At 42.8% G+C, this 12631-nt stretch overlaps 1 protein-coding gene across 3 annotated transcripts in view; it reads left to right on the plus strand.

Moving 5' to 3' along the window:
* Positions 1-12631, plus strand: part of LOC115801496 (uncharacterized) — a 129099-nt gene that overhangs the window by 19938 nt on the left and 96530 nt on the right. For 2 of the 3 annotated variants that reach the window (XR_016388091.1, XR_016388090.1), the window contains exons 5-10: positions 96-250; positions 4025-4240; positions 6070-6185; positions 7050-10524; positions 11370-11463; positions 11711-11849. Coding sequence is in view for 1 of the 3 variants with exons in the window: in XM_089897774.1 (XP_089753900.1) it covers positions 197-250; positions 4057-4240; positions 11711-11823 (351 nt within the window). In the remaining 2 variants the exon portion in view is untranslated. The remainder of the gene's footprint in view (positions 1-95; positions 251-4024; positions 4241-6069; positions 6186-7049; positions 10525-11369; positions 11464-11710; positions 11850-12631) is intronic. The other variant, XM_089897774.1, reaches the window with a different exon arrangement.

Here is a 12631-nt window from a genome sequence, read left to right on the forward strand (position 1 = left end):
GCGCTCTGAGCCCCCGCGCCTCCCCCGGGCCCGAGCGCAGAGGACTGGGCGATGCAGCCAGGGGTCCAGTGATCCGTTATGAGCCCATTTCACAGACGGGCGGACTGCAGTTTCGAGAGGAGTGCCACCCACACGTGTGGCACGGGATCTGAATTCCTGACTCCACGGGGTGTGAAAGCTTTTCTCTGCCCACCAGGAACAAGTAATCAACTCTCATGACATCGGACAGAGTGTTCAGCACATACTTAAGGTCTGTACTAGTTAGTGTTAGGTAAACTTTGGAGGGGGGAGAAAACGAAATAATTCTCATATTCACATGTCTGCACTTGAGGAGTTCGTGGTCTAGTGACCACCCCAGTATGAATGAACAGTAACTAAGCTTTGTTTGATTTATTCTACATACACCATCTCTCTGATCTTCACCGCACCCCCATCAGGAGTGCATCATTACGTCTATTCTGCAGACCAAGAAATTGAGGCTCAGAGGTGTTAAGAGCCTTGCCAATAGTCACACACTTGGTGTAATGTGGAGTCAGGATTTGAATCCAGTTCTGTTACTGGTAGATAATAATATATTGATACAACGTATTAATGAGAGCCGGGTTCTTTCCCCATTCTAAGCAAACCCAGAGTAAGAGCTGGGTGGGTTTTTCAGTTAACTTCAAATCATCTCCACCTCCCTCCAGTTTAAAAAACAGTAGTTGAACCTTCACCTATGGGACACGCCCACTCAACAAATGAAAAAAAAAAAAAAGTTAAGATTTGGGAAAGCAAAAGCCTCAGCCCTAACATCTGCACTGCAGAGCCTTGAGTGCATGTCCTGGCTGCCAGTGGAGCCCCTTCATTGCCAAGCCCAGGAGTATGTTTTTATCCATCAAGCGGCCCCTTTAGGGTTAACTGGAGCCCTTGCAGATCAAGGCTGCACCTCTGCCTTCTCTGTTACTGACTGTGGCTGTGCAATTGTACAAATATAGCCACCACACTAAGCAATAATCCTTCCTTCTCACTTCTTCCTCCAGATAATAGCCTCAGGAACAGAAATTCAGGTTTTGAGTCAGCAGATCTTGGACAGAGACTTGGATCTAAATTTTTAAAAAGCTCTCTTGGGAATTGGGATGCCCACATGAACTGGCTCAAAAGAAGGATTTATTTCAGAAATGCCAAGAAGTTTTCACACTTGGTAATAGGACTTTCTTGGTAGTTTACCTCGGTGGGAAGTTGTCAAAGAACAGTCAAACCCACAGGTTTGCAGCTCAGAATAAGTGGGGTGCCTAATATTTTGAATTTGCAATAAAAACAACATATATACAATATTTTCTTATTGTGGTAGAGGCGCAAAGTAATAAAGCATGCAGGGTAAAACCCCTCCCTGTCACAAACTCCCCCTACCGGGTGATTGTGTTACAGACCAGGCTTCTTGGCCTTCTTAATCAACAGAAATTGGTAAGAAGCCAGACAAGAAATTCAGGCAAGGCTTTACTGGGGCTGGTGCTGCTGCACGAGGGAGTGAAAACAAGTAACAGTTTCCCTTGCTTACTCCCTGGGGGGGAGGGGAGGCTGAGCTTGTTCCTTATGTGGGGTGAGGGTAGGGGTGGGTCCAGGGGTCTTGCAGGAGGGGTGGTCAGGTGGTCTGCCCACCCCCTTGGTGGTGCTGCGTGCAGGGCGCATGCACAGTACCCTGCTTTTGCTCCCGGTTCCTCAGAAGTGGCCGTTGGGTTTTGGTCCTTTTGTATCTTGTTGTTCCTAATTTGCCCCAACTGCCCACTCACGCAGTTATTTTTAGTCCTGTATAGTTTCTTTGTATTATGTTGCTGGAGGAGACATTCATCCAGGTGCAAGCACTGCAGCAAAGGGTCCCAGGTCCCAGGTCCCAGCCTGTCTCAATTCCAGTCAAGTTCCCTCAGCTTGGTGGACTCTTCCAGTTCCTTGTCTGTGCATTCCCTATCGATCTAATATAAATTCAGACACAAATATATAAACATAGGATTGAATAATATATTTTTGGGATTTGCTTTCACCTTCATGTTCATCTCAGTCATAACACCAAATCTTAAAGATCATTCTATGTTAGTACACCTAAATCTGAGACAGGCAAAATATCTCATGATTGAAGGCGCTATTATTTGTCCAGATGATCCCCTGTTGATGGACATGGAGTTTGTTTCCTTGTGTTTTTTTCCAATATAAAGCATGCTTCAGTGAACATCCTTTTGCATATATCTTTATGTATATATTACATAATTCTGTATTTCTGAAAGGCCTTATTCCTGGAAGAGGAATCAGTGATTCAGAGGGCCTTTTACATTTTGCTAGATATGCCAAAGGCTCTTACTAAGCCCAAAGGAGGGGCGAGGCACTGAGAGCAAGGCTCCAAGGTGCACCCAGTTACATTGTAGTTTATGTTGCAGTTGTGCTGTAGGGGGCGCCATTTACATAAAATACATCTGGAGTGGGAAGAGCTGAAGTAGATCTGGCAGCCCTGTACATTCTCCAACACTGAATATTTATCTTTTGATATTTTGACAGTTTGATGATGAAAAAAATGTTACCTTTTTGCTTCTATTTACATGCTATTTATTGAGTGAAGATGAGCTTTATTTGCCTAGTCAAATACTTTTTTCTTTTCTTTACATATTCTGATTATTAATCCAGTAATGCCTGATAGATATGTTGGCAATGTTTTCTTCCATTCTTCTATTGTCTTTAACTTTCTTTGTGATATCTTTCATTATACAGAAGTTTTAGATATTTATTTAGGTAGCCAAATTTCTCAATATTTTCTTTTATGGCTTCTAGATTTTACAACTTGCTTATGATTCCTCACATCAGGGATATAATCAAATTATATTCACATATAATCAAATTATATTTGATTCCTCAAATATAAAAGTATTTTCCAACATTTTCTTCAGATAGCTTAAAGTTTTTTTAAAGGTGTAACCTCTAATACTTCTAGAATTTTTATGTGGTTCCAAGGAATGACTCAAGCTTAAATTATTTTCCCACATGGACATCTAAATAGCCTGCTCTTTATTGCACAGTCCATCCTTTAGCCACTAATTTGAACATAAAAAAAGTTGTTGGTTTAGCTATTCATTCCCAAGTGGAGGTCCAAAAAAATCTCTCGCCATCATGTCTCGCCAAAACTAAAATAAGCTTATCATTTCAATAAATACTGAAACTATTATTTTATGAAATTAAATAGCCATCCCAGACTTAAAAACAACAACAAACTCTAAGAGGTAGAAATAAAGAAAATAAAAGTACATTTTCTTCATAAGATAACTACTTTTACCTTACACAACTGGTTTGCACATACCTGCAGGAGAAAGGAGAGTGGCATCCTTTAGGAAGCCAGGAATGAGGTAAAGACACCATCCATCACCGCTATTAATTATCTGTGGTCTGAATGATGCAATAAAGTACTAGTGAAAAGAAGAGTTACCGTAAAGGAGACAAAATACTGATATTAGTAGAAGATTCAATTGCTTTCTCAAAAAATCCAGTAGAGCTAAAAGAACTACTTGAATTACTCAATAAATGGGCTGGATTTAAGATAAGTGTTTGGCGATCAATTTATTTCCTGATACCAACAGAAGCCAGCCCAAACATATGAAGGAAAACTTCTGGGCAGGATGATAAGGACCCAGTTTGCTAATGTCCTCCTTCCAATGTTCTCTAGAAATGACCAGTGAAGTTAAAAATAGGGGAAATTAGGGAAATATGCCAGCCATATGCTGGGCCTCAAAGCAAGTTGGTGGCCAGCTGGGACTGATGACTATTAAGTATCATTATTTAGTATTACTCTGATATTTGCTAAACTTCTTTGAAACAGGTTGTGCTCAGGCTGTCCATATGTTATTTCATTTAATCCTTGCCCCAAGAAACCTAAAAGGAAGGTGTCTTTATCTCCTTTTCAGATAAGTTTGATTAGGTCAGAGGGCTGCAGATGCCAGGTTGGAAGGCAGGTGGATCTGATTCTAAAACTCACTCTCTCTCTTTTTTTTTTTTTTGCGGTACACAGGCCTCTCACTGTTGTGGCCTCTCCCGTTGCAGAGCACAGGCTCCGGACGCGCAGGCTCAGCGGCCATGGCTCACGGGCCCAGCCGCTTCGCGGCATGTGGGATCTTCCCGGACCGGGTCACGAACCCGTGTCCCCTGCAACAGCAGGTGGACTCTCAACCACTGTGCCACCAGGGAAGCCCTAAAATTCACTCCCTTAAGCATTATCAGGCCCCAGGTGAGTAACTAGGTAGTGAGGAAATCTGGAGGGAGGTGGAGGTGGAGGTGGAAGAGGACAAATCGGGTATTTGGGGGCTCAGAGCGGCAAGTCCTTAAGCAGTTAGGGGGAGACGACCCCTAACTGCCTGCATAGCTGAAGTGCCATAATGTGCAAGCTTTCCTTTCCTCTAATGCTTCTGTCACCCTGGCAGGTAGCACCAAGATCCACGGTGAACACACACAGTTTGAGGCTTGGAGAAGTTAGGTGGTGGCCTAAGGTCACATAGAAATGTGGGGATTTGCTCCCAGGGTGCCAGTGCCCCCATAGGCAACGCTGCAGGATGTGCACGGCCTCCCAGCCTGGCCATGTTGTGGGGAAGATGGGGGCAGAGGGCATCTGGCAGGGTTTGTTCTCCTAGTCTGCACCCAAAGGCAAGGGGCCAAGGCAAACAGGAAGTAGGGGGCTGGCCATCCCTCTGGGGCTGGAGGCGGGAGAGAGGGACCACCCACTGAAGGGGCCTCAGTGGCTGGGAGGGTTGGAGCCATACAAAGCCTCCTTGTCTTCTTGTCTTGGTTCAGATAAAACCAATTCCAGGAAGCCTTCAGCCCCGCGTGGGCCAGGCCACCCCCTTTCAGCACAGATGGAGCAGGGCTGCTAGCCCAGGGCCACACAAGTTACAGGCAGAGAGAGTGAACCAGTGGAGTGTGGCTGTAGATGCCTCTGTAGGGGATGGAAGGTGTGGGGGACCTAACAAGATGAGATTTAAGAAGGTTTTTGTTTTTTTTTTTTTAATCTACCCCCTTTCTGGCAAGCAGTCCCAAATTCTCCCAGGTAGGGGAAGATGTAGGAAGATAGGGAAATCTGCTGGGTACAGGGAGGAGTGAAGTGGGGATGGGGGTAGAGGCCTAATGTTAACAAGTATAATATCAATAATTGTAGTCGCAAAGGCCAACATTCATTGATGCTGACATTCATTGATTCCGACTTTGCGTCAGGCGCTTTTCCAAGCACCACATGCTTGTTTCTCAGTTAATCTCGGCTGGTACTGTGTGAGCAGGGTTCTGTGGTTATCCCAGAGGTTGGCAAGAGCAGTTTCCCACCCAGTGTATTTTGAAGTGTGATGAATCCACATTAAAGGGGGAGGAAAACAGCCTAACAGGGTCCACCTGCTCAGTTTTGAGATATTTTTGCATAGATTCACATTGCTCAGTGTCAGCTCAGTTCATTGTTAAAGCCATAGACATTTCCCAAGAATGTGTTCATTTATGACTCCGGGATCCTTGTGGGCTTGGGAGGGTAGGTAGTCAGTTGGCATTTCCCCTAGTTCTGTGAGAACCTTGTCTGCAATGTTCTCTAGGGAGATGATCTCATTTTGCTCCTTGAGACCGGAGTTGGGGTAAAATATAAACCGAGAACACTCCTTGTGTACTGGCCTGGGTTCCTGGACTCTTTAATCAATAGAAGTTGATAACAGTGCAGACAAGAAACTCAGGCAAGGCTTTACTGGGACTTGTGCTGCAGCAGGACGGAGTGAGAACGAGTAATGGGTGTCCTTGCTCACCCCCTGAGGGAGGGCGAGCTGGTCCTTTAGATGTGGTTGATGCCAGGATCTTGGTTCCCTGTCCACCAATGCGGAATAGAAATACTGAGACAGTAGAAAAGAGTAGCTTTATTCTTTTGCCAGGCAAAAGGGAAACATAGTAGGCTAGTGCCTCAAGAACTGTGCCCCCTTCCCTGGGGAATAGGGAAAGGTTATATAGCCCGGGGCTCCTGGTCTGGGGTAGGGGATAAGGCTCAAAGTAATTAAGGTCTTGCATTTCTTTTCTTCTGCAAATTCATGGCCAAAGCTGGCGTCAGTCAGGTGGCTCAGCAACCGGGTCTGGTGTCCCTGAAGTTATCACCCTGACCTTCTTTCTGAAATGAAGAGTGCTACAACGGAGGGTAGTGGGAGAAGAAATGCCAGGTACAAAGGGCGATTCACATGGAGTCAGAGAGCAATCAGCATTGTGAAGGACAAGTCTAGCTACAAGTGTTTGTTAGTAGTAACAGCTAAAGACTAACCAAGATTGCTTAACTCTTTCAGGCCTGTTTATGTTGTTTCCCCAGCCAGGTCATTGTTGCAAAGAGGGGGTAACAATAACTCCTACCTCATGGCAGAAAACGTGATTTTCCTTGCCTGCCTCTGAGGAGCTTTCCTCAGCTGGTCACTGTTGTTTCGTCACCTTATTTATCTGCAGGTTGGGAGTTCCTTGAGGGTAGAAAGGGTGTGAGCAATGCGCAGGCCTGCAGAGGCCCTCAGGTGGAGTTAAGGGTTTCCAGGTGTTACCACGTACAAGCTCACACTGCTTGCAACAGGACAGCCCAATAAATTCGAGAGAGGAGTTGTTGGGGGCAAGGAATAGTGACTTTATTCAGAAAGCCAGCAGACCGCATGGACTAGTTTCCCAGAGAACCATCTTGCTCAGGTTTGGATGCTAGTTTCTTTTATGGAACAAAGAGGGGGAGGTGAGGATGTAAAGTAAAAAAAAGGAGATATATTTCCTGGTTCTGGCCAGACTTCTGAGGGGGTGTGTTAATTTCTTCATTCCTGAAGCCATTCACAGGTGGACTTGGTCAGGATGTTTCCAGTGAGCTTAAAGAAAAGTATTTTAGCTTAACCCTCAGGCATGGGAGGCAGGGTTTTCAGAGATGGGCTATTATGTATACTTTAAGGTATAGCCCACATCCCTTTAGTGATTAACTTGTAGCAAAAGCGGTAGAATACAAAGGTTAAAAAAAAAGAAACAGATCCAATATGGAGTCAGATTTGTTGTTCCCTATTACACAGGGAGTCAGGAAAGTCAACTGCTGACCAAGTAAGAGCCGCTGCTGACTCTGCTTCCTGAAGTAAGTGCAGAGTTAAGGCCCCATGAAGGGGGCCTTTGAACATGAGTAGGGTTTTTCTAAGCAAGAGGTACTGTGTGCCATGGAGATTAGTGGGGTGTGAGTGGTTTACAGGAGAGTGGGGAGCCATAAATCTGGGGGGATGTTTGGCCAGATTATTGAGAGCCTCGAATGCCACTCTCAGGAGAGTCAGCCTTTGTGCTGTAGGCAGAGGTGCTGGCAGGGTTTTTGGCTGAAGGATGACTCAACCATGCCAACCCTCTTCTTTTTTTAAAAAAACTTTTTGTTTTGAAATAAGTTTAGATTTACAAAAATAATACAGCGAGTTATTGAATATTTTTCACCAGCTTCCCCACATATTAACATCTTAAGAACTGCAGTAGAATTATCAAAGTCAGGAAATTAACATTAATACAATGCTATTAAAGAAGCTACAGACTTTATTCATATGTTGCCAATTGTCTCACTACTGTTCTTTTTCTGGCCCAGGATGCAATCCAGGATCCTGCATTGATTCAATTGTCACGTCTCTTTAGGCTCCTTTAATCTAGAACAGCTCCTGTCTTTTTTTGTCTCTCATAATTGGACAGTTTTAAGAGTCCAGGCTAGTGAGTTTTGTCTTTCATAACCTTGACACTTCTGAAGAATATTGTCCAATTATTTTGTAGAATGTCCCTCAACTTGAACTTTTTTCATGAAGAGTTTGAGTTTCTGCATTTTTGTTGAGAATCTCGTATGAGTGATGCTGTGTTCTTCCAGTGCACCACATCAGAAGACACTTACGATACTGCTCTGTCTCATTATTGGTGTTGTTACCTTTGAAAAGACGATGTGGTAAAGGTGATGTCTGCCAGGTTTTTCCATCGCAAAATTACTGCTTTCCCTTTTGTAACTAATGAGTATCTTGTGGGGAGGTCACTATTATACCCATCCTCAGCCTGGCGGAGGTAGCCCTTCTCCCAGTCCTCTGGGCTGAGGATCATCTTGTCAGGCTCCAGTGGGCCTAAAATGACCTATCTCCTCAAATTTGTTTCTTCTGACGGCTCTACCTTTCCATGATGTAAGCCTCATTGACTGTTGTTGGGAATATAAATTTGTACAGCCTTTGTGGAGGGCCATTTGCCAATGTCTACAACAATTTTATATGTGTATACCCTTTGACTTTACAGTTTCACTTAGACAATGAAACACACAGATGACATATGGTATACTAAGGAAATGAAACACACAGATGACATATGGTATACTAAGGAAATGAAACACACAGATGACATATGGTATACTAAGGAAACGTTATAATAAATGAATTTCCCTTTTCTCCACATCCTTGCCAATGCTTGTTATTTGTTCCTTTTTTTTTTAAATTTATTTTTGGCTGTGTTGGGTCTTAATTTCTGTGTGAGGGCTTTCTCTAGTTGGGGCAAGCGGGGGCCACTCTTCATCGCAGCGCGCAGGCCTCTCACTATCGCGGCCTCTCTTGTTGCGGAGCGCAGGCTCCAGACGCGCAGGCTCAGTAGTTGTGGCTCACGGGCTCAGCTGCTCCGCAGCATGTGGGATCCTCCCAGACCAGGGCTCGAACCCGTGTCCCCTGCATTAGCAGGCAGACTCTCAACCACTGCGCCACCAGGGAAGCCCCTGTTCCCTTTTTGACAATAGCCATTCTGACAGTGGGAGATGATACCTCATTGTGGTTTGGTTTGCATTTCACTGATGATTAATGAGGTTAAGCATCTTTTCATGTGTCTGTTGACCATCTCTATGTCTTCTTTGGAAAAATGTCTATCCAGATCTGCACATTTTAAAATCAGCTTGTTTGGTTTTTTGCTATTGAGTTGTATGAGTTCTTCATATATTTTGGATATTAACATTTACAAATATCTACTCCCAATTCGTAGGTGGCTTTTTCATTTTGTTCATAGTTTCCTTCACTGTGCAAAAGCTTTTTAGTTTGATATAGTCCCATTTGTTTATTTTTGTTTCTTTTGCCTGAGACATATCCAAAAAAAATTTACTAATATTGATGTCACAGAGCTTATTGCCTATGTTTTCTTCTAGAATCGAGTCTTACATTTAAGTCTGTGATCCGTATTGAATTTACTTTTGTGCATGGTGTGAGAGAGTAGTCTAGTTTGATTCTTTTGAATGTAGCTGTCCAGTTTTCCCAACACTGTTTTTTAAAGAGGCTGTCTTTTCTCCATTGTATATTCTTGCCTCCTTCGACAGATTGTGTATGTCCATTTCTGGGCTCTCTATTCAGTTCCCTTGATCTGTGTGTTTGTTTTTGTGCCAGTACCACGCTGTTTTGATTACTGTAGCTTTGTAGTATAGTTTGAAATCAGGGAGCATAATATCTCCAGCTTTGTTCTCCTTTCTCAAGATTGTTTTGGCTATTCTGGGTCTTTGTGTTTCCATACAAATTTTAGAATTATTTGTTCTAGTTCTGTGAAAAATGCTCTTGATATTTTAATAAGGGTTGCATTGAATCTGTAGCCACTATGGAAAACCATATAGAGATTCCTCAAAAGATTAAAAATAGAATTGCCATATGATCCAGCAATTCCACTCCTGGGTGGTTATCTGAAGAAAACAAAAACATTAATTAGAAAGGATACATGCACCCCTGTGTTTATTGTAGCATTATTTACAGTAGCCAAGATACAGAAGCAACCTAAGTGTCCATTAATAGATGAATGGACAAAGAAGATATATATATGTATGTGTGTATACACACACACACAGTGGAATATTACTTAGCCATAAAAATAATGAAATCTTGCCATTTGTGACAACATGGATCCACCTGGAGGGTATTATGCCTAGTGAAAGAAGTCAGACAGAAAAAGACAAATACTGTATGATTTCACGTATATGTGGAATCTAAAAAACAAAACAAATGAACAAATACAGCAAAATAGAAGCAGAATTATAGATACAGAGAACAAAGAGGTGGTTGCCAGAGGGGATGGGGGTTGGGGGAGGAAAGAAATAGGAGAGGGATTAAAAGGTACAAACTTCCAGTTGCAGAATAATTGAGTGGCAGATACTGATGCCCAAGGTCTTGGCTCTCTGGGCACCGATGCCAGAAAGAAATACGGAGACCGAGTCTTGGAGGAATGAGGAAAGTGGCTTTAATCTTTGCCTGGCAAAAGGGGTAACAGCAGGCTAGCACCTCAAGAACTGTGCCCCCCCTTTTCTGGGAATAGAGAGAGGTTTCTATCCTGGGGCTCATGGTCTGCAGGTAGGTGATAAGGTTCAAAGCAATGAAGGACTTGCATTTTTTTTCTTCAGCAAATTCATGGCCAGAGCTGGTGTCAGGTGGCTCATCAGTGGGGTCTGGTGTCCCTGAAGTTATCGGCCAGTGACCTTCTTTCTGAAATGAAGAGTGCTACAAGGGAGTATAGGGGGAGAAGAAATGCCAGGTGCGAAGGGTGATTCATATGGAGTCAGAGAGTAATCAGCTTTGTGAAGGACAAGTCTAGCTACAAGTGTTTGTTAGTATAACAGCTAAAGAATAACCAGGATTGCTTAACTCTTTTAGGCCTGTTTATGCTATTTCCCCAGCCTGTTCGTTGTTTCCTTATTTTACTTGTTTATCAGAAAAGAAATGTCTCATTTCTGTTTTTACTGCAACAATATGAAATGTACAGTGTGGGGAATATAGTCAATAATTATGTCATATCTTTGCATGGTGACAGATGACAACTAGACTTATCATGGTGTTCATTTTGAAATGTATAGAAATATCAAGTCACTATGTTGAGTAACAGGAACTAATACAGTGTTGTAGGTCAATTATAGTTCAAAAAACCCAATCACAGAAACTCATCGAAAAAGAGATCAGATGTGTGGTTACCAGACATGGGGGGTGGTTGGAGGGGGAATTGGATGAAGGCAGTCAAAATGTACAAATCCCAATTATAAGACAAATAAATACTAAGGATGTAATGTACAACATGATACATATAATTAACACTGCTGTATGTTATATATTGTGTGAAAGTTGTTTGGAGAGTAAATCCTATGAGTTCTTGTTAAGGAAAAAAATTTTTTCTCTATCCCTTTAATTTTGAATCTATATGAGATGATGGATGTTCTCTAAACTTGTTGCAATAATCATTTCATGATATATGTAAGTCAAGTCCTTATGCTGTACACCTTAAACTTATACAGTGCTATATGTCAATAAAACTGTAAGTAAATAAATATTTACTGTAAGCAAATAAATAAATTAATTAAATGAATGAATTCTATCTATGTACACCAGCATGGAATTACCTCCAAGATTTACTGTTGAATAAAGAAAGCAAGTTGCAGAAAAGTGTGTGTGATACAATCTCATCATGAACCAAAGAATGTCTGTGAGTCTGTGTGCATGTATATTATACACTGCTTTATTTATGTATATATATTTTATATGCGTATAGCTGAAATCTAGAAGGATGCACATTCAGCTGCTAATCATTGCTATGCACAGGGATTGGGATGAGAGCGAGGGTACTAACGTAACTGGGGACTTTATGTTAGACATTCTGATTGTTGAATGATTTGATGTTTCACAACAAGCACAGGATACATTTGTAATAGCAGTAACAACTCCTGTTGCAGCCACATTCATCTTTGTCCAGAAGAGGAAACTGACGTCCAGAGAAAGGGCCTTGCCCAAGTCCAGCCAGGAGGTTAGCAGCCAGGAGGTTAGCAGGGCAGCAGGAAGCAGATGAGAGAGCAAGACTGGGAGAGACCAGAGGTGAGCAAACAAGGCCCGGCTGGGGAGACTGTAGAAAACGTGCTGAGTGTTAAGGGAGAAGAGGGGCTGGGCCCTGCCTCCCCAAACTCTGAGAGCTCCCTTATCCCTGAGAAAGTGGAGAACAGGGTTTTGAGACCCAGCATAGGACACAGTCCCTGAGTGTGAAGGACCTGGTGGAGGCGACCATGATGCAGATTGAGGAAATGATGCCGAGGACAATCTAACTGCCTCTGAGTGAGATAGGGAGTGGGTGCCAGAGATCAGGGTGGAGCAGCCCGGGACCCACTATTTCCACCTTCATCGCCCCCATTTTACAAATGGGATTGAGAACAGGTAGGAAACCTGCCCAAGGTCACACTGGACTCCAAAGGCTGCTCTTCACTGCGGACGTGCCTCAGGCTATGGAAGTACATCTTGCTAAGGGTGGATCCCAAAACTAGCGTGTGACCTACACTTACCTAGGCCTTGAACATCCTTTAAAAAAAACCCCACACTTAAATTGAGAATTTTGCAACCAAAATTTGAACACCACTGAACTTGACTAAGAAGGAACAAAAACAAAATAGAACAGAAAAGAAAAAAGAAAAAGGAAGGAAGGAAAAGAAGGTATATGCAAATATCTTAGCTGTGGAACAATTCTGCTTTAACTCAGTTTCCTAGGACTAAGAGATATAGATGAGTGCAGAATTCTCAACTGTTCCAACCAGTCTGCAGATTTTATTCCTTTGTAAATCTAAAATATAATGAATATTTTGTATGGTGTTGTAAAGCTTAAATGGGGG

Source organism: Delphinapterus leucas, chromosome 16 (assembly GCF_059928025.1).
Source record: "Delphinapterus leucas isolate spDelLeu-1000000601 "Yukka" chromosome 16, BTC_Dleu_Yukka2, whole genome shotgun sequence".
Classification (NCBI taxonomy): domain Eukaryota; kingdom Metazoa; phylum Chordata; class Mammalia; order Artiodactyla; family Monodontidae; genus Delphinapterus; species Delphinapterus leucas.